The 21,642-nt window shown below is 54.1% G+C and overlaps 1 protein-coding gene across 1 annotated transcript in view; it reads right to left on the bottom strand.

The window, feature by feature from the left end:
* Positions 1 to 19,945, bottom strand: part of LOC119095274 (T-box transcription factor T) — a 28,988-nt gene extending 9,043 nt beyond the window's left edge. Inside the window, exons 1-7 of the mRNA XM_037218133.1 lie at positions 19,813 to 19,945; positions 16,630 to 16,748; positions 11,251 to 11,346; positions 9,833 to 10,007; positions 2,550 to 2,702; positions 1,692 to 1,848; positions 662 to 766 (exon numbers count right to left, since the gene is read on the bottom strand). Of these exons, the coding sequence (XP_037074028.1) occupies positions 662 to 766; positions 1,692 to 1,848; positions 2,550 to 2,702; positions 9,833 to 10,007; positions 11,251 to 11,346; positions 16,630 to 16,748; positions 19,813 to 19,905 (898 nt within the window). The 5' untranslated portion in view covers positions 19,906 to 19,945. The remainder of the gene's footprint in view (positions 1 to 661; positions 767 to 1,691; positions 1,849 to 2,549; positions 2,703 to 9,832; positions 10,008 to 11,250; positions 11,347 to 16,629; positions 16,749 to 19,812) is intronic.
* Positions 19,946 to 21,642: the final 1,697 nt, after the last annotated feature.

Below are 21,642 nucleotides of genomic sequence, written 5' to 3'. Positions count from 1 at the left end.
AGGAGGAAAGCGAGCTTAGGGTTGAGGAGAACCTAGATACAATAGGAGGAAGTTGACAGTTGAAGCCTCTGTGGACTTTCTTTGAAAACAAACGTCAAAAAATTACCCATCATTTCTGTTGAAAATGTGGTTTGACTGAAAAGAACGTTTGAAGATTGCCAGCCGGTCGACAAGTAATTCAGTTAGCGGCATTGCCTCAGGGGTAGGGAGAAGATCGTTTTTTTTTCTCGAAAATCCCGGGAATCTTGACCAAATTTCAACAAACCCTCCCCGGTATCAAGTTCCAACCCATTGGCTCAGGGGGTGAGGAGGGGGGGGGGGGGGGGCACGGCCGCCTTCTGATCTCCCTCAGCGACGTCCCCTCCAAATGGCAATAACGCAGATCGTCGAAGCTTTCCGAACGTCACGCGTTGGCCCCCCAGATACAAACGCCCCAAAATACGCGCATCAACGCGAATCAACACTCGACCAATCGGGACGCCCATGCAGTCAATGCCCGCCTCACCCGCCCGCAAAGAGGGCGTGGGTGCATAACCAGGTATGACCTCCAAGGAAGGGGCCTCCCTTGGCCATCCGGCTACGTCCTAGAGGGAGTGTCGGGGTGTCCAGGGAGTTCCGGCCGTGCAGGAAGAGCGTGTTGGCGTCATCGGCGGGTACTCACCGGGCGCGTCCTGGGTACGGCACGAGTGCTGCACCTTGCTCCTGGGAGAGCCCTTCTTCGGGCCGCTCGAGCCGCCGCCCACGCGAGGGTACGGGTTGAAACGACCTGCCGGCGCCGGCGTGGTAGTGACGGACCGAGACAGGCCAAGGGAGAGAAAACGAGGAAAGAGTGGCACTGAAGGTGACGTGCAGGTTTCGACGTCATAAAAATGCAGAGATGGTATAAAGTGTTCAGTTAGCACGTAGTTTTGTAAAAATTGCACGGCGTGATATGACATGGACGTGTTGGCAGCGTTATTGCTGGCACATGCGAGGCAAGGCCTCATAAAGTAGCAACTACTATACGCACATTCGGCCGCATTTGCAGCGCATGATACAAGTCGCGTTCCACATTCTCGCGTGGTCAGTAACTATGCTCTGGCCTTTGGCGACGGAATGTGGAGGAGGGGGGGGGGGGGGGGGGGGGAGGGGGACACCTCTCACGGATCAGCACAGAGGCTATGGGCGATACTTAACGAGAAATGATTGTATACTCTCAATAACTGATTCAGGCTAAAACGGTAAGTTGGGATGGTTTAGTTAGTTCGTTTTCTGCATTACCATATATCGTGCGAGCACGCCATTAACACGCTAAGAATGTGAGATCGCTAGAGCACCCCACCCACCCCGCAAATGTACCAAGTGCTACACCTTACGGAGGCTGCGGACCAACCCTTGTCGACACCAGGGTCGGACCACACCACTTTGGTGCTAGTGTACAGGTAATTTATTCAACGCCCAGTAAGCGCGTACCAGCCGTTGTCAGTGCTGAGGGCGGCCTGCGCACGCTGCCTTCATCCCCCGTTGACGGTGTAGTGCCCCTGCCGACGGGTCAGCCCCATCTCACTGTACCCACAGCCCAGCGGCCGCGACAGACAACCGAGACGAAGGCGAGCAGCCCGCCCAGAGCCGTGTCCAGCGGCCGCGCACCGCTCACTGCCGGCGCTGGGTGAGTGGCGCGTGCAACACGTCCCCAGCGGCTTTGTGCTGACCTTTGCCGGCGCTGGGCGGCCGGCGCGGCTGGCCCTGCTGGCTGCTGGCCAGCAGCTGGCCGGCTTGCGCCAGGCTCAGTTCGAAGGCGGCCAGCGCCGATGCCGAACGGTTGAAAGCACGCGCGAACGGGTTGTTCTCCACCTTCAGCGCCGTCACCTGCGGCGAACAAGGCGGGGTCAAGTGTGGGACCAGACTTTGTTGACTTCGATTTTGAGGCTTTGACTTGAGACTTTGAGACTTTGACGTGTTACGGCCAGAAGGGCATAGCGTAACATTGGGAAAATATTTGTACGGAAATCTTTGTGCTGCATGCAAAGAAACGCGTAGACAACTACCTCGTGCTCACTAAACCACGATGACCTGAAACTGCTTCCGCAGCGACCCTTACGCCCTTCCGACCTCTATTGGTCATCTGGCGCTGCCTCCCCCCCCCCCCCCCATCTTCGCGTATGTGCCGGGACGTTATCGGTCTGAATAAACCAATCTGAGAGGGACATAAATACCGGCAGTGCGTTGATATGCTTCTCACATGAGTTCGCCGCAACCATCAAGTGGTAATAAAGTGATTAAGTGCACAGATTAACCGGAAGCTGTATCACACCGCCTTGAAGTCGACGCTCGTCATGTTTAAATGACATCAGAAGGCCACGCAGACCTTAACAACGCCAAAACGGCGGGTGTGAATCAGAATTCGTCGAAGCCTCCCTCCATCCAACCAACTCTGTGGCTTGCGAGCTAGGATGATCTTGAAGAGGAACATTCCTCGCCATTCTTCAGCGGCGTCCGCGCTGACACCCAAAACCCTGACCCCGCGACCTCAATGCCTGTCGGGCCTTGACCCGTGGCCGGTAACTGACCTTGTCGTTCTGGTAGGCGGTGACGGCCACGAACTGGGTGACCTGGAGCCGCTGGGTCATGACCCCCACCGCCTCTAGACCCTGGCCGGGGATGACATTCACGCGTACGATGTGCAGCCGCGGCTCGTACATGTGCATGGAGTTCAGCGGCATCTGAGGACGCAGAACCGTGGCGGCGTTAGGACGCAGATCCGTAGCGGCGTTAGGATGGAGATCCGTAACGGCGTTAGGATGGAGATCCGTAACGGCGTTAAGACGCAGATCCGCGGCGGCGTTAGGACGCAGATCTGTAGCGGCGTTAGGATGGAGATCCGTAACGGCGTTAAGACGCAGATTCGCGGCGACGTTAGGACGCAGATCCGTAGCGGCGTTAGGATGGAGATCCGTAACCGCGTTAAGACGCAGATCCGCGGTGGCGTTAGGACGCAGATCCGTAGTGGCGTTAGGATGGAGATCCGTAACGGCGTTAAGACGCAGATTCGTGGCGGCGTTAAGACGCAGATGTGTAACGGCGTTAGGGCGCAGGTCCGTAGCGGTGTCAAGACGCAGATTCGTTGCGGCATTATGACGTAAATCCGTAGCGGCGATAGGACGCAGATCCGTAGTGGTGTTAGGACACAGATCCGTAGCGGCGTTAGGACGCAGATCCGTGGCGGCGTCAGAAGCAGTGCGGCGGAAACGGCGCCGGCAACGGTAGCGTTCCATCCCAGCTGAGCTAGTGGCTGGAAGTAATCAATCGCGCCAAGTCGACATAATGTCATGGCTTGGTTTGCCGTATGATTTGACGCTAAAGACGTGTCCCTAGCTTTTCTGGTTTCAGAGTAGCGCCGGTTTTTGAGGGGACAATGCACGACGATCCACGCCGGCGAGGGAGGCGGGCAGCAGTCGGCGAACCCGTGGACCGCGCGTGGTGAGCCGAAGCCTTCACGTTAACGGAGTTATACGTCAGATTTGTATGCTCAAAACACAACAAAAGAGATACAAAAACGTATTATGTACAGTCCGGGTTCGCGTTAAGCCTCGCCTTGATTCACCCCTTTTCACAACGTGGTTTGATAGGGGAGAGGGGGGCCGATGGGACCCGTTGCCGTTTGCCAGACTTATAATGATTGAGCCTCGCGGAAGGGAACAATGGCTTGGCCTCAACGAGGTTTTACGACTGGCTCTAAATTTTTATTTTTTAGGTCAATAGTCGATTCCATTATACCAAATAAAAAATGAGCTTTGCCGAAAATCGCCTTTTTCAGCATTACAGGTCCATATTTATAAAAGCACGCCACGCAGCAACATGAAGCTTATACAGGTGTGCTCCTTGCTCACTTCGAAGTACAACTGTATGCATTTGTGTGCGCTTTGGGCATACAGTTATGACGTATGACTAGGTTAATGTGACAGTGTCGTCTCGCCACGCGTGGTCCACGGACCCGTCGGTTACTGCCTGCCGCCTGCGCCGGCCGTGGGTCGTCGTGCAGTGTTCCACAAAAGCCGCCGAAAAAGGCCGAAAGCCAAAAGCCGTACAGCCAGGGGCACATTTTTTCGGCGTCAAAACCTACGCGATGCTCCATAAGAGACTGAGGATTTGAACGCGCTTGCCCATTCTCAGCAATCTCAACGGGGGAGCATTCACATGAATTCCTTTTAACAGGGCGAGGGTTAGTGTATGGAGGAAGGCCGCTTCGAATTGTTCCTCATGCGCACCAAAAAAAAAACGCGACCACTTTTACCACACTTGGCATCTCAACAAGCGTGTTGGAGCAAGAGCCCGGACGTATTTTTATCGCGATCATAAAATTCCAGCGCATCAACCCCGACAGTAACTCAACCTTACATTCAATATAATTGGACGCGTGCTCCGCACAGGCGCGCTGTCCCCTGTCCCCCCCCCCCCCCCCCCGCTCTCCGAGGCAGGTGGGACACCTGTTCTGCCGCCGTCACCCGGCGTTAGTGTCACAGGTGCGCAGGCGGGACCGGGCGCTGACGAACCGTGTGAAAACAGATTACTGGCGGCGACACCGTGCCGGCGCTCCGTGGCACCATACCGCGCCGTTTATGGTGTGTGCCGCCGTCACAGGAGCCGGCCGGCGGCACCTCTGAAGTCGACCCGGCTTCAGACGGCGCACGGGCGGCGCCAGGGGCGGGGAAAGGGAGGCGGTCGTGGCCGCACAACGCAACGGTGACGGATGGAGACGTGGAATGGAGGATGCGCAGCAGCCTCAGAGGCGCGTGGTCTTCACCCCCTCCTCCGGTGTAGCATTACTGACTCCGCCCCTGCGCAGGCGGAGACGCGCGCGCGCGCGCGTATGGCGGCGCACGCGCACGCGATGTGAGCGCGTGCGTCTGTCAAGCTTCAATGGGGACGGCGCCTTTGATATGTTCGGTGCAATTTGAAACGTCAAGATCGTGGAAAAGGACGTCACCAGAGCTGAAATCCGACATCAATGATCCGCCGTCAATGATCCGCCACCAAGGGGCCAACAAGCCACCGGCGTCCCTCGGTGCTCAGCGCACAGCGGTGTTAAATGGCGTATTGGCGTAAACCTTACATTTCCGTGGAAGAGAGAGATACGCCTCCAATGTACGTCAAGCAGGCCCCAGCAAGAGAGGAGCTTGAGAGGAAAAGGTGAGCTGGTTCGATGTGTGTGTGCCGAGTAAAACATTCCGTTTATCCGTCATGGTAATGACAAGCGCGTTGAGCGGATATTCACCTCACGCCGACTAACCACACATACCAAACACGACCGAAATACAAGCACCGCAACTGTGACGCCGCGTCCAACGGCACCGGCCAGCCTCCGGCTACCTGTCCGTATGCAGCGTCCCACATCGGAGCCGCGTTAATGCAACAGGTGACTGCCGCGCCCCACAAACAGTGCCGCGCGCCTCACGATGGCTTTATTGCACCGCGTCACCCGTGCCGTAATGGCCCAGCAGCGGCAGCGGTAAGCCGTCCGTACGCTGGTGGAACACGGGAGCGCGGCTCATAAAACGGACATTCAGAGTGCGCGAGCTCTCGCCAGGCTTTGTGACGCGTCTCGCGCGGGCCCTGCACCGAGCCGTAGTCGGGACTTGGTCTGCATACAGCGAGGACACGGAGGCCTGAGGTGGCGAGCCGTCCTACTTGCAGTGGAGCTGGTGTCGCGCTCGGGACCTCGGTGCCCGTCCCAGAGCGCGCTTGGTTTTTTGTGTCGGTATTTGGTCCTGTTCTGGTCTTGGTTGATGCCTCGGCCGCTGCCTCGGTCTCGGAAACGGTCCATCTCTCGGCTTCCCCATCTATTTCCGTCCACACTCCGTCTTGGTTCATGTCTCCGTCTCCGTCTCCTCCTCCGTCTCCGGCTCCGGCTCCGGCTCCGGCTCCGGCTCCGGCTCTGGCTCCGGCTCCGGCTCCGGTTCCGGCTCCGAACCCGTCCCCGTCCCTGTCCCTGTCCCCGTCTCCGTCCCCGTCACTATCCCTGTCCCCGTCCCTGCCCCCGTCTCCGTCCCTGTCACTATCCCTGACTCCGTCCCTGTCCTCGTTTCCATCTTCGTCTCCGTCCCCGTCCCGCCTCCGTCTCCGTCTCCGTCTCCGCCCTAGCCACGCCCGGGCGCCCACCGTCCCCGTGTCCCGCCGGGCGCGCCATTAGGGCACGGCCCGCCCGCGCCGCGCCGCGTTGGGCCTTTAATTCGGCATTGTCTCCCGAAATGTTTAAATGGCGCGCCGTTTACGACTCCGCCGACCGGCTCGGTGGCGGCGGTGGCGCGCGGCGCGCCCGCCTATCGTCGACACACAGTTGTAAACCGCATCAAAGGATGCCGCCGACGATACCGATAAATCAGGCAGTAGATTTTTTATGACAAGGGAATCCGCGTACGGGCCGGATTAAAAACAATAAAAGCGGCACGGCCATTTGGCCAGCTGATGCGCCGTGTCATACCTGGCGCATTAGTGCGCCGTGTTTGTAATCGGCGGCGGGCGGCGCGATCAAACGCGCTCCCGTCTACATTACCCGGCCACAATGGGCCGTAAAGCGCGCCGATCGCGCCCAGAAGCTTGCCGCCTGCCCTCCCCTCTGTCCGCTCCGTCGCTCTCTCCGCCGCGCGGGAAGGGGAGGGGGTTCGATAGGCCCGCCGCACCGTCTGAGGCGGCTCGAGTCAACAGGGCGGGGGCGGGGGCGGAGGGGCAGGGAGGGGGCGCCGGAAGTCGGGCACGGTATCGGCAGGTGAGGGAGGGGAGGGGGTCATGCGTCAGGGAGGCCACCGATAAACTGCCGACGCCCCGTCTACCGCCCCGCCCGAGCGACCGGCCGCCGCTGATGGGGAGGTGGGGTGTCGGCCCGGGGTGGCTGCCGGGGCCGAGGAGCCGGTACAAAGAGCGGCGCGATGACATAATAACAAAACAGGTCACTCTGGGACCTGACGTGGTGATTTAATCTACTGATAATAAGAAACAAAGGCGTTAGAAATCGGTATACGAGGCGGCCATTGCAGCACTTGTACACATCGCAATGAATCCCTTTAAGGTGTTAAGAACTTGAGCACATATCAATTTAGTTTGGCCACAGGCTTTCCATCAAAAAACTGTGAGTCATCGAGCCATTCCTCAATATTTATAAATTTGGCATCAGTCCAGCCCACCGCCGTAAGTGGGCGATTTTATATTTCCCAACTTAAAAAATCCCATATTTCCCCAAAACAAGCTCATAACGAAAGGCAGGAACAAACATCGACTGCAAGCAAGCACTTAGAGCATACAACTAATTTTATAGGAAATAATATATGTTCTGGAATTACACCAGTCGCAGCAAAACCCCATGTTATCAGTTCATCCATTCTCACCCGTTAATCTCATTCTCATTGTCATTTTGTCAGTTCCATGCAGCGGAACCTCACAATCAGCCCGGCGGGAAAATGTGAGCCGAGTGTGCCGCGCAGACCGCGCTGTTGGCACTTTCCCGTGGTAAGGTATCGCCAGTAGCCCGGGTCATGCTATCATGGTCGACAGGTGTCGCACCTATGCACGGTTACGGTACGCTTATGTGGTGAGAACAGTGGAGTCTGACGCCGAACAAAAATAAGGTTTGTAGTGGTGACCTTTCGGAGCTTTACGCATTGTTATGTCTAATTGAGCTACATCGGTGGTAGCCAAGTGGACCAGTTACGTCCAAAGTCAGCTCCTACTTCACAAAAAGCAAGTTATCACGTCCCGCAGCCACATGTAGTTGCCTTGCCACCACAACGAGCGAACAAAGTGGCCCAATCGGCGAGATTGACTGCCTGGTTTATGGCGGCGCTGGCATCAGTCCGCCGCGCTCGAAGCCGTGATTATGGCTGACCCTAGCCGGCGGCAGCGGTGACACTAAGCGGTCAGACCGCAGCGGTCAGCAGGACCAGCAGCCAGCAGCCAGCAGCCAGTCCACCGCGCTCGAAGCCGTGATTGTGGCTGACCCTAGCCGGCGGTGGCGGTGACACTAAGCGGTCAGACCGCCGCGGTCAGCAGCCAGCAGCCAGCAGCCAGCAGCCAGCAGCCAGCAGTCAGTCCACCGCGCTCGAAGCCGTGATTACGGCTGACCCTAGCCGGCGGCGGCGGTGACACTAAGCGGTCAGACCGCAGCGGTCAGCAGGACCAGCAGCCAGCAGCCAGCAGCCAGCAGCCAGCAGCCAGCAGCCCGAAGCCAGCAGCCAGCAGCCAGCACCGGCTGCTGACTCTGAGCGCCCGTAACGTCGCCACAAGCCACCCCTTCACTGGCTGGGTACATGGGCGTGATACCAGCCACGGCTGGGGAATGTTCTAGTTCACTGTTCAACAACTGTGTCTTGCTAAGTCACAGTTTAAAAATTACAAAGAAAATATTATTTGCAAGTGGATCAGTCTTGCCGCTTTTCCTGCTGCTTAATGTTTCCTATCACGTAATCAGACGGTAGTATTGCTGCTTGGCTAGTGGATTGATTGCTTCTTAAACTCTCTCATTCTATATGGGAAAAGCCGCATTAAAACCGCTCGGCGAAGCCTGTCAGAAAGGTGTTCTGTAATGTACTAGCTAAATCACACTTACAAGTTGCAACACCTCTTAGCAATCTCAGACAGACCCGCCGAGGAAATGTACAGAAAGCGTTGCGTTGAAGCTTTGGAACTTTTGAAAATCCCTTTGAAAGTTTGGAACTTTTGAAACTTAAGCTAACTCCCTGCTCCTCACCAACCGTCCGTTTTCTGACGTATCTACGCCCTGTTGTCATGGGAACCGCTCCCGGCAAACCAACACCTCCAAATAGTTGTCATGCCTGGATGCAGTTCGGCGCCGAGCATCATTGTCCAGCTCTCTGACCGACCGTTTTCATGTACCTAGCATACACAGCGCTGGGAGATCTGCGGGCTGCCCCCCCCCCCCCCCCGCCCCTTCCCCCTTACGTTCCGTCCACCGCCGCCGCCGCCGCCGTCCCGCTGCCGCCGGTGGGCCGTCCAAACACAGCCAGCCCGGCCGCATTGGCCGGCTGGCCGGGCCAACATGGCCGGCCTGGCCTGGAATGGCCGCGCGGCCCGCGGACGGAGCGGAGCGGCAGAGGAGGACAGAGCGGAGCGGCGGGAGGCAGATGGAGCGGAGCAGCGGGAGGATGGGGCGGAGCGGCGGGAAGAGGACAGAGCGGAGCGGCGGGAGGAGAACGGAGCAGAGAGGCGGGAGGAGGACAGGACCGACCGGCTAGAGGAGGACGGAACCGATCGCAGGAACCTACGGAACACCAGCAAACAACCGGCACGCGCAGCCCGCCGACGCCTCTCTGCGGCGACTAAAAGGCACACATTCTTTGGAATCACGCTCAAGGAAGGGTGATGCATGCATGGTCTGCTCCGGTAGGGAAAGAACAGTTAGATGCCCCGACGGCTTTCTTTCCTGTCTTTCTTTCTGCGGATGATTCTTTCTTAGCTTCAAGATCGCAACAACTAACAGCATAGCAATGCAAATAACAGGATCACAACACTGTATCCCAGACCGATACACTCGTAAGCAGAACTCAAAGACACCACATATCTCATGCCTGTAGCAGTGGGATTCGCACTCATCTCGAACAAACTTCAGCAAACTCGCGCAGCTGATTTCAACCTAGCCGAAGAGAGCAAAGCTTCACTTCTCTACGTCCGAAAGTGCGTTCTGCCGGACGGCCAGACCGTATGTAGCTCTTGATTGGTTATATGTGTGCACGCACGTTGTCAGCTGACTGTACGCACGTTGTCAGCTGACTGTTGACACACATGGTCAGCTGACTGCTGACACGCACGGTCAGCTGACTGTTGACAACGCCGGGACACTCACCATGGCCGGTCCGACCGTCTTGTCGTTGGTGATCTTGACGTCGTCGAAGCAGATGGGCTCGTTCATCCAGAACTCGCCCAGCTGGTACGACTTGGGATGGACGTAGCAGGCGGTGAGCGGCGGGTCCGCCCGAGCTGTGGCCGTCGGCTTCCAGTCACCGTGGATGTAGCGGAACCTGGCCACGGCACGGCCGGTCAGGGGCGGGTCAGCGCAGGGCTACCGGGAGAGCACTGCTCCAGAGCACTGCACTGCTCCGCTGACGGCAGAGCAACGGCCTCCGGTGCCAGGAGAGGACCGTGCTCCGGTGACGGCAGAGCAACGGCCTCCGGTGCCAGGAGAGCACAGTGCTCCGGTGCCGGGAAGCACCGTGCTCAGGTGACTGGGGAAGCACCGTGCTCTGGTGTCGGGAGAGCACCGTGCTCGGAACGTGACGCTGTGCCGGTGTCGGGTATGCGATTGTGTTACGACATTTATCACCCCGTTTATCACAGACACATAATGATCACAAGTACATCGGACTGCTTTCATCTTACGATCGTGTGTTGTGTCATTGCAGTGAAGTTTCGTGACTTGGCCCCACGAGACAAACGGCTGGACGGTGCATGACATCAGAGGTACAAGCTCGAGGCTGCTATTATCACGCACGCAGCGCTGCTATAATCAAAGTCATTTAAGATGTTCTGTTACCTTTTGGACAATGTTGGCTTCCCAACTGCCGTGTTCCGATTATTTTCACCGCTCCAAACAAAACGCAACACACCCGCCTTCGGTCCGTTGATTTGACTGGATGCAAAACAGTGATGGTGATTTGTTATTGGAGTTCTAGCTGTGACGTCGGTTCATCAACAGCCAATGAACGGACTTGTTGCCTTGCCATCAGCCTAACGTGGTGGCACAGTAAGACACTGAACTGTGAGAAAGCTAGCCAGGGCCAGGTTTTCCGTCGGAAAGCATACTGGTTTCCGACGGTGCACAGGGGGGCCCACCATCTGTAAAGGTTTCTTTGCATCGTTGATTACGTTCAGATTCACCCGAGTTGAAGAGTTTGGGCCCTCCATGTGGCGAAAGCGGTACGTGAACAAACAAGAAAGTTCCCTGTCTCCTCAAGCTTCTCACGACCTCCGTGCCCCATGTCTGTGTGTCAAGAGCATGTTTGAATTTCAGTCATAGAGTTCCGGCGACGGAATTGTGCGTGCATCGAATTGCATTGCATGTGTCGAAGTGGAGGCGGAGGGTGCCAGCTGAATGGGTTGTGTGCGATATCTGTCACTTATGCGCATGCGCCGCACGCTGGAGCCGAACGCCCGTGTGCGCCGCACGCTGGAGCCGAACACGCGCATGCGCCGCACGCTGGAGCCGAACGCCCGTGTGTGCCGCACGCTGGAGCCCAACCACGGTCAGCCGCCGCCGGGACTTACTTGATGTCGTAAAGCTGAGTGAATTCCAGTACCATGGCGTACAGACAGGTTTTCTCGAGGCCCTCAATCTTCAGTCGGATGGTGGGAAACATCTTCCTGGAAGCAACAAGTGTTTGCGGATGACACGTGCAATGTGCATTTCGGCAGAGAAATACGAGACCTTATTGCAGGAACTTTGGCAACCTTAATTAAATTGACAAGCGACGGGCACAACGTTCATATCAGAGACAGCGGAATAATACAATGAACACCGTATAAGCTACCAGCACGCGTCTTTTTGAAAACAATGCCTAACCCACAGCCACATATTGCGCAACATGCTCATGGGATTGCGGAAAAGAGCATACGGAATTGATCCGGAGCGACCATTGTATATTTGTCCCGCTTTGCGCTCCTAGAACGTTGCCAACTGACATCGGCACTTGTCAGGTTTTCGTCGTAAGTAATCGTAGTAGATCCATCTGATGTCACGTTCTTTGGAACTATGGTGTTCTTTGCCCATTCTGCTACGAACGAAGAGTAAGTAGGGTAGACGTGGGTGCAAAATGAACTCAGCAGTTGGCGCACCCTAAAACTCCAATCAACAACAACAAAGAGTAGGTATCAAGCGCCTGTGAGTCTTAGCGACGTGCAGAAAAAAAATTTGGGCCTTCCGAACGAAAACATTTGTTCGCTATCCTTTATAAATTTACTCCCAACATTTTGATTGGTGGTTTCTGTCACCTTAGTTCGCGCTAAGAAAACCCCGTTCTGCGAACCTTGACCCCGCCGTCCATCATGATATTTTAGTTCAACGGCAGAATTTGGTGGCGAAAGTTTAATGTGCGGCAATGCTCAACATGATCCACCCACCTTTCGACCTGATACCTGACCTTGGATGGGCTGCCACCGGCCGCAAGCAATCCCAACCAAGAGCAAAAGCCGGGCGCAAAAGCGACCCGAACCCATCCACCCAGTCGCGGGTGGTCTGGGTGGCAGGCGCTCTGGCCAATTCAGCTACGGGGCCAGCCATTCTCGCGCGACGATTTGTAACACGGTGTGACATCTCTCGCTTATTTGCCAGGAACATCGCTTTTTGTGAGCCGTCCGTCCCTTTCTGTTGAGATTCCTCTGCTGTCAGTTGGTTTCACCTTCAGGCAGGCGGGGGTACAGGCCCATGGTGGGTGTAGCTAGCACCTTAGTCGCTTGCGTCCAGGGAAACCTTTACGGAAAAATGCGAACGGCAAGGCCATCGCGGGCAACATCTGCTGCCAATTCGGGACAGTGTAAGACTGCAGTGTGAGAAGCGTGAAAAGTGTGAGAATGCAGTGTGAGAGGCGTGAGAAGTGCGAGATTGCACAGCACGTCGAGGCGGATGGCATTCCAATGCATGCAACCGGAAGCCGGCTGCTGAAAATTGGTTGCTGTTGAGCCTTGAACCGTAAGTTATTTACCCCCCTCCCTCCGGGTTTCGAAATGTTGCTAACATACAGTGCATCATAAATGACACTCCACTGACGAACCTTCAGTCTGAGAATGAGTTTAAAATGACTCCATTACATAACCAGTACGACACTTTCCTTCATGTGAAATGAGCGGGGTGGTAGCAGATGTGAGCGTTGTTTGCTGTCATCATACAGACGGTACGGAAAACCAAGCTATAAAGCCTGTCACCTCTGGCATCCCACACCAGTTGGTTTTACCAGCGCGTTGCATAGCACCTTTCATGATGCATAACAGGTAGAGATCCACTGCAGAAGCACTGGTGCGTTAATTCAGCACAGCTGCTCTTCAACAGACCCGCCATGTCTCGGCAGGCCTGGTAATTGTAATCGGCGCCGATAAATTATTCAAAGCGATAACGTCGATCGATTTGCAACCATTTGTGGTTTAAGCAGCTGTGACCAAAGTGGCATGATAACTGCAAAAATGTTGAACGGATGCTGGTTATAATGCATACAAAAGCTCGTGCATGTAGTTGTCCAGGCTAAGTCTCTCGAGGCAAGGGCCACAGTCTCTGGCATTCGAGATGGATTTCGAAAAACGTGACGTTGTTGGTCTCCTAAGTTGTAACTCTAAATTTGCTAAGTTGGTCCATTTCTGATCAGTTGCTGGCGTACCCGTTGGTAGGACAGCTTGAAGACTCGGTAGTGAGCCGTAGTCAGAGCATTCAGCTACACCGTGCAGGTACCTTCATGTCAGCATCTGCTTTAGCTGTAAAATCTGACGTCAGTCGCTAAAAACGCCCCAAAACAGGCGGACCTGCTACTTAGGCGCGACAGCTCATGCTGATCTGCATGCATGGACACAGGCTTTTGTCAGTCGGATTTTCCGTCTTCTGCCCAGTAAGAGTGACTTGATTTCGTGTCTCGGCGTTGTCGAGATGTCGAGATCTGGAACGGTTTCGGCCCGTGTTCTTCAGCCTTTCAGCGTTTGGGTAATTTTGTTTTTTCCATTTTGATCGAATGGTGAGGTGTAGTCGTGTTCATAATACAGCTTTGTGGGACAAAACCTGTCTTACCAAATATTCTGGTTGCAAATGCCCTGCAAGTTGAAAAGAACACTTACCCAGCACTGTGCTTCCTGTGTCTGAAAGCTCCGTGAAGCGAAGATGGGAGTCTGCAAACATTTCGGCTCCTAGAAAGCATTTCAGCTGGGCCAGACTGCTTAGGTTGAGAATTGTCTTACAGTACAATCCCCATGGTCTGCATTCTCAACCAGAAAAATGGCCGTGGCGGTGCTTCCAGTACGATACAATGGCAATGCCTTACCAAACTTAAGAGCCCACTTCAGTACCTTTTTAGGTATTTCATACTGGTAGTAAGTATTTCATAACTTTAGCTGATAAGAAAGCTTCGATTGTTGTAACGCATCTAATGCCTTTCATAGCTTCAGCCTAACCTAGACCACGTTGTCCCATGCATCTGCTGTGAAACACTCATTTTCTTTTCTTTCAAACATATACATCATAACATGTGAGTCCGATAACGCTTATTCAGCCGCTTTTGTCGTTTTCCTCATTAGAAACACGCCTGGCAACGCCTGGCAACACACCGAAAACTTGGGCTTCAAGGCATGCCTGAACCATTCTAAGCCAGTGTTTTCGGCTAAGAGTCTTGGACTAGAACCAATATCCAGCTTTCACTTTGACCAGAGCACGACATTTTAAGCCACGTTGCTTGGCATCGCCACCAGATTTCAAACTGAGGCATGCCAGTGTGTATTGCATCGACACGAGTCAACATGGTACGCAATTCATAGTTCTAAACGTCATATGAGAGCTTAATTAGCTTGGGAGTACGTGTAAAACATGTATAGACCATTGCCATGCATCTGTCTGCACGGTCAGGTCCGTGTCAGTGCCTCAGCGACCCCCAGAGGGCCAGCGCTGCCTTTTAATTTTAAGCGATGGGACCACTCTCATTCACAGCCTATCACTTTTTAATTTGGTTCTAGTCTTCAGCATCACGTTCATTGCACACACCCTATGCCGTAAAAAACATGTTAGTGACTTCTAATACAGGCGTGTTATGTGCTTAAGTGTGTGATATGTCATAAAGCCACACAGGCACACAAACACGTGTTTATGTGTGTGGGCTTAAGATGCAGCCAACATGAACATTTCGGATTCCTCGACCAATTACTGGACTACATCCTCCATACTGATCGGTCATTGACACCTTCCGATGCACCCGACAGCTCAGGCTATATGACGTCATCTGCCTCTGACCCTGGAGGAGGAGGGCGGCCACCGCGGTGATCCGAGCCCCGTATCTCTGGTCTCCCAAACACTCAGTGAGCCCGCTGGGCTGCCTGCATCTTTATCTCTTCCTTCATCGCTGAAGTGGTCGTGTGGTGTACAGCTATACGGCACGGCTACATCGAAGGCAAATATATATATATATATATATATATATATATATATATATATATATGGATGTTATGTATATATATATATATATATATATATATATATATATAAATTTCCCTCCCACAAAGGGGGTCGGGTCGAGTTATTGCATCTGCAGGTCGTTGTCGTTGCCGTGACGTCGTGATGTCGTTGCAAACCCCAAGTGGTATTACTGAAGCCTGACATGAAATCGGGCTTCCTATATTGCTCCGTTGTGTTGAATCCACCGGCAAAATGCAGCCAGACGTATTCAAAACCATAGCTATGTTTGATGGTGATTGAGGTTTTCCACTACAATGTATGTCAAACTAGAAACAGCACGAATCTGTTCATCGGCAAATAACGGGATATAGATTGCACCGCAATGGTCCGAAAAGTTGGCATCATTCGTGGATGCAGCGCAGCACGTAAGAGCTACGTTAACAGACAAAAACATCGGATTATGAAGCTGGAAATCAGACAGGTTCAAACCAAGCCTCTGTTAAGTGAATAATGCAGTAAAGCGAATGTAACGAGAATGTCCACCACGCTGTTCAGGAGTTCGCAGTTTGCATCAACCGCTCACCGAAAACGAACGTTCAGTGTCCGTCTGAGCGTGCTCACATTTTTCGCTTTGCAGCCAGGCTACGGTGAGGCCATTGCCACGATCACATTTTTGAAGTGCTGAAGTATCGGAATAAGCCCCTGGATGTCCTACACGGCGCTCATGGCAATTTAGCATGTTGATCAATTTTCATGATGTAGGAAAATCTGGAACTGACTGGGGTTGGTTTAGGATTCCGTTCTTACCGAGGTTTCTGCACGTTTTACAGCGCTCATCGCTCCTGGAATTTAAGCGTGCGGTGCAATGAAACTGTGTTGCCCGGTCCTTCACGAACTGAGGGCTCATGTGGGAAAACTGGACATTTTTCTCAGAAGGTGGAACGGGGATGTCGCACGGAAATAAAAAGCTCAAAAATTGACCGACCCTGTCCCCCAATATTTCACGGTTTCGCTGCCGCCGCCAAAATGCATCGCACAGTCTACGGGCCACGTGCCGCATGGTTAAGTGCAAAATATTTTGACATGCAAGTACTTCGAGCTATACAGAAGTTTGTCGGAGTGCGCTCCCGAGCCGGCTTAAACTGGCGCCGCTGACGCAATTCAAATCAACCATCAACGATTGCTTTGCCCGCCGCCAACGACGACGACCATTTTACACACATCACACACAGATCACATCACCGGCTGGTGTAATGCTTGTGACACATCGGTCACATCACACATCACATCACTGGCTGGCGTAATGCGTGTGACACACCGGTCACATCACACATCACATCACTGGCTGGCATAATGCGTGTGACACACCGGTCACATCACACATCACATCACTGGCTGGCGTAATGCGTGTGACACACCGGTCACATCACACATCACATCACCGGCTGGCGTAATGCGTGTGACACACCGCTCACATCACACATCACATCACTGGCTGTGTCACTCACCGTCCCTTGCGGGTCACGATCATCTCATTGGTCCGAGCGCAGAACGCCTTCCATAGGGCTGCCTTCTCCAGAGTAACGACCACGTTGTCAGGCAGCCGGTTGGCCAGAGGCACCTCCGTCTGAAAGCGGTTAGGCACGGGTGTTACGGGACGGGAAGTCCCGGTACCGCAGAGGGCGAGCAGTTTCAGGTCTGGAGGGGGGGAACTGTGACCATCGTACCGAAACGGTGATAGAAGCAGGGATTTTAACCCAGATGCTTGGTGTTTGGTTAACAGGCTCAATCTCTGGTCATGTCTCCTAAGTTGCGATGTTGGCTTAGCTTCGGGAGGGAAGCATAGGATACATATAAATCGCAGGGGACGAGCAATTACCAACCACTTGCGGTAATCATTCTAGTGCTAAATGCCGCGGTTCCAAAGAGTTCTGGGCCAAAAAAGAAACACACGGGTTAGAGAGAATCATTCTGACCCGGTCAGGTCTTCGTGAGTGCAGCACTCAGCGCGTACGAACAACCCGGCTCAACAGGGGTATTGTTTCCTTTTCTGTTGGTGTGGGGGTGGCTTCAGCCTACCAACTTGTGCCCCCCGTTCTCCTCCAGTTTTAAGATGAAAGACGGCCAAATCCGTGGAAAAAAGCACTTGCTGGGTTATTCTTTGGCATGTTTGATAATTTTGCGCATTCCAACTCACAAGGCAAAGCAACGCTTCTGTGACGTAGCATTATCTCTTATATTCCAGTGAGTAATAATTCCAGCTTTTATCTTGATTCTCATGCCAAAAATCGAGGCTCTACAAACAACTAAATATGCACCAAGTTATCCAAAATCTTCCAAGCAAATCTGGATAGGGGAAAAGAGGCTGCGTGCTTCCTCGTGACAATTTTGCTGGCCAAACTCTGCACAGATTTGGAAAACACCGCGAACAGGCGTCACGGTTTCTCGCGTAGTGCATCGGGATTTCATGAGAAATCCTCCTGGATGTGAAGCACGGTTGCTTGGTATTTCCACGAGCAAAATGATGTAACATTGTGCAAAGCAAAGGCTAGTTACAGATAAATCGTAGATTCTGCTTTTCTGCCGTGTGGATGTGCACACAAAATTGGTCAGGCGCGTGGGCGCATAGCACCCGGGGAGGGAGGGGGGGAGGGGGAGGGCACACTCCCTTACCAAATTTACGGAGTGGATTAATGCAACGTGACTTGATGTTGTCGGTTCAATATATCAGGTGGACACGAACAAATAATAAGATCGAGAGCACACCCCGCTGTTTTACGATAAGCAAGAAACTTAACGAGCCTGTATGGTGATTAACTCGGTCGTCAGCAAAAATTTTGCATTGCGACAAGATGTCTGTAAAAAGACCAGTAAATCCGTCTCTGATTGGCGTAGGTGGAAAGCACTTTGAGCTCACAAAGCCAGTGACGACACCAGCAGTAACAGAATAATTGACCTGAAAACCACCGGACTCTTTCAATACGACGCTTTTGTATATATATATATATATATATATATATATATTGTATGTTAATCGGTTCTTCGTGATACGTTTAAGGCCATTGGGTTGAAGGGCCCATCCTTGGTCGAGATATCGTTGCAATTGCGCAAGCGCAGAGGAAGGCCTCTTGCGGCCTGCAGTCCTCGGGGTGCTGCTTCTGTCCTGTTTCCCTCCCTTCCCCTGGTGCCCTCCATCACTGTAACTCGGCCTGTCCCCAACAGATGGCACCACACGCCGAACGACACAGATGCTTCTAACTCGGCATTCATGCTGCAATGCAGTGCTCTCCCGGGACTGCGGTGTCTGTACCCGCCCGGGCACGCGGCAGAGCAGCCCATGCAACGTGTTTGAGTGAAAGAGCACTGGGTCAACGTCTCCACAGGAAAGCGGCCCGGCAAGCACCTGCCGTTCTTTGCACATGCTTGAAACCGTATGACCATGGGTCGTCTGCCCGCGGGTCTGACGCTATTATCAAGCTGGCCGTATCATAGCATAGACTGCTGTCAGAGACGCCGACATTTATTGCCAACGTCAGCAAATAATTTTTCACGGGGCTGTGGATGGTCATAGCAGAGTCATTGCGAGGTTCATTGTTGCAATTGTAATAGGGACGTAGGGTAATTGACGCCAAAAACAGCGAATCAGCCCCACACATCCTGCACCACGCGCTGGATACCCCGAGTCGGCTCCTGCTAGCCGCGGGCAGAAGCTTCCAGTTCTCGGCAGCGGCGTGGCCAGGATTTTGCACGGGAGGGGACCAAATCGGAGCCTAGGGAACCGTTTCGGTCAAGGGGCCACTTGGCTGTTCTCTGGGCCCATGTTTAAGGAGGTGGATTTTCAGACCCGAGATCCCATTCTGCTCACTCGAAGGTGGTTTTAAATGCTCTAGCATTCCGGTGTTGATGATTTGGACTTTGAGATGCTCCAGTAGTCCAACGGGCGTCTTAAACTACCAAAAAGTATTGGAGCCTACGCTACCAGGAACCCTGTCCCAACCTACAAAAGGCATGACCCCCAAAGCTCGTCCCTCGGCCACGCTACTGGCTCATGATGCAGCCAAACCCATACCAAACCAGAACAGCGGTCGGAAATTCGTGTCGCGCAAAACTATGCTTTGCGACAGAGTGCTCTCAGATCATCGTCCACACCTCTGACGCAAAAAGAGAAACGACACATTGAAGTGAAACAGCCGCAGCCGCGTCACTTCAGGGAGCAATCACGTCGCTTCGAAAAGCATTCCCCATCGTTCCGCGTCATTGGTGTCGTGCGGCAAGAGCGGTGAGGATGACCTGGCGTTGCGGACCGTCCTTCACTAGTCAGAGATGGTCTTAATTGTACCACTGGACCGAGGGACCTGGAGCCGCCCCTGCCTAACCAGCCCCGAGGGCTGATGGCTGGACCGAGAGGGATGAACTCGGCACTTTATCGGCCATGTCATGACCGGGATAGACGGTTTTCCTGTTACCGCCAGTTCCTGACCTTGTGCCAATGAACGGTGCCCCTGTTACTCACCGGCGAGCGCTATGAATGCAATTATCGCTCAAGCATAAACAAGCGAAATCAAGCGGGCTATCAAATCAAACGAATCACTACCGAACAAATGCCACCAGATTCTGTGAATGATGTATCGTGGTCGATGCCACGGTCGTCAAGTCTGGCGCTTCAGGCGGTCCAGCGGCAGCTCACTCACCCTTCTCAGGAACGGGGCCAGCACGGGCTCCAGGTAGAGGTTCTCATCGGCGAACGCCTGCCGACGGCGCGGCGGGGCTGCCTCCTCGACCATCGCGGAGTCTAACGGTCGAGGTGAGCCCGGCGCCCTGACCTCGACCCGCCGGCGAGTCACGAGTTCACGGCCCAGCCCCCGACAGACTCCGGCCCACTCAGTCTTGGCTCGAACGCGCGCTACCAGTCCAGAGCTCGGAAGTCACGCCGCGCCCTGCACGTTCTGCGCACGCACTGACCCAGCCGACACAACTCCGGTCCCCGCCAGCCGTGGGGGCGGAGCCTAGCGCAGGCCGACCAATGGCGCCGCGGCGGTGACACGTGGCTCCGCCCACTAAAGGCAGATTAGCGAAGCGGGCCTCAAAGAGGGCGCCATCGCGCACAGCGGAAAGGCTGATGCTTGCAATGACTGGCAGCAAACACACCTGCCGACCAACTGGCCACGAGTCAGCAGCCAAACTGCCCAATGGCAATCGCTAATGCTATTGCATACCGCCGCCGACATTCGGCAAGTGTGCGCTGTTTAAAGTGACCAATCACATTCTTGACTTCGTGGATGAGGATGAGATAGCGGGGTTTAATCCCCTGGATTTGTGCAAGTGGTGTGATGTCATCGCCCACTTAAAAGTCATTGAGCAGCGCCTCTGCACGGCATTCACTCAGCTCGGCTCGCAAGATGTTTGCAAATGCACTCTGATAGGTTTGCCTTTTTAACGCTCCTCGGCTTGGTCCAACGACCTCTACCACCGAGGGATATTTTCACAATTTTCGGGGCTGAGCTATTGTTCCCCACTGCAGTTAATCAGGGCACGGGCCTCGAGCCGCTGATGGGCACCATCTTTGCCAGTGGTGCAAGCCTGTCTGTCCGCTGATGGCTGCATCTTGCTCTGGCAATATGCATATCACACCCAGGGTTCTAGCAACGCGCGTTCGGGTTTGACGCAAGGAATGTACGCACTTTTCAGGCGTTTTAAATTGGAGCTCTCATGCTGAAAATGCTCGACCCCCAGCGTACCAGGAGTCACTGGTTAAACGGTATTAGTTATCAAGTTAACTAAAAACAAACAGACGAAGGCGAACGCGGACCTTACCAAGCTGCTTGTGCTCGAGCACGTAAAATGATGCCAATTGTACTCGCGCACCACTCCATGTTGCGGCCAGCGGACTGTCCAGCTGCTGGGCGGCTGAGACACGGCTGGGCTGGCACGGCAGTGGACTTCCTACCGCGGCGGCAACTTCTTGTACCTGGCGGTGTTCTCTGCCGGTGGCTGCGTGACGACCGGGGTGCCAAACGGCATCCATCTCTCCTGCCAAGATCGTCCGCTTGGTTGCGGTGCCGCGGCTTCTCCATACTGGCTACTTGCTTTCTGGTGACTGGTTTACTAGTTTACTGGTTACGGGATTACTTGTTTACTGGTTACTGATTTACTTGCTTGCTGGTTTACTAGGTAACTGGTTTACCGGTTACCGGTAATTATTTACTCTTTCTACCGCTCGTAACTACAAACGAGCTGACTTACGAGGCCTGCGAATGTCTCTCGAGCCAGCCGAGATCCTCTGCACGGCTGTGGTGCTTGCTTTGACCACAGGCGAGCCAACTTCTGCGGCCCTCGGGGTCGCCAGCGCCATGCGGCTGGCGTTTTATTGACAACTTGCCGGTAGATGGCATTGCAGACTTGGTTTACTCTTCAATGGAGACAGCGGTATGCAATCATTATGCTTCACCGTAGCTCGTGACCACATATCCTGATCATGTTCCCACCGTAGCTCGTAGCCACATATGCTTGTTGTGTTCTCA

The sequence above is a fragment of the Pollicipes pollicipes genome, unplaced genomic scaffold, assembly GCF_011947565.3.
Source record: "Pollicipes pollicipes isolate AB1234 unplaced genomic scaffold, Ppol_2.1 Scaffold_4219;HRSCAF=4965_pilon_pilon_pilon, whole genome shotgun sequence".
Classification (NCBI taxonomy): Eukaryota; Metazoa; Arthropoda; class Thecostraca; order Pollicipedomorpha; family Pollicipedidae; genus Pollicipes; species Pollicipes pollicipes.
The sequence above is the reverse complement of the archived record's forward strand: the minus strand, read 5'-3'. Positions and strand labels throughout refer to the sequence as shown.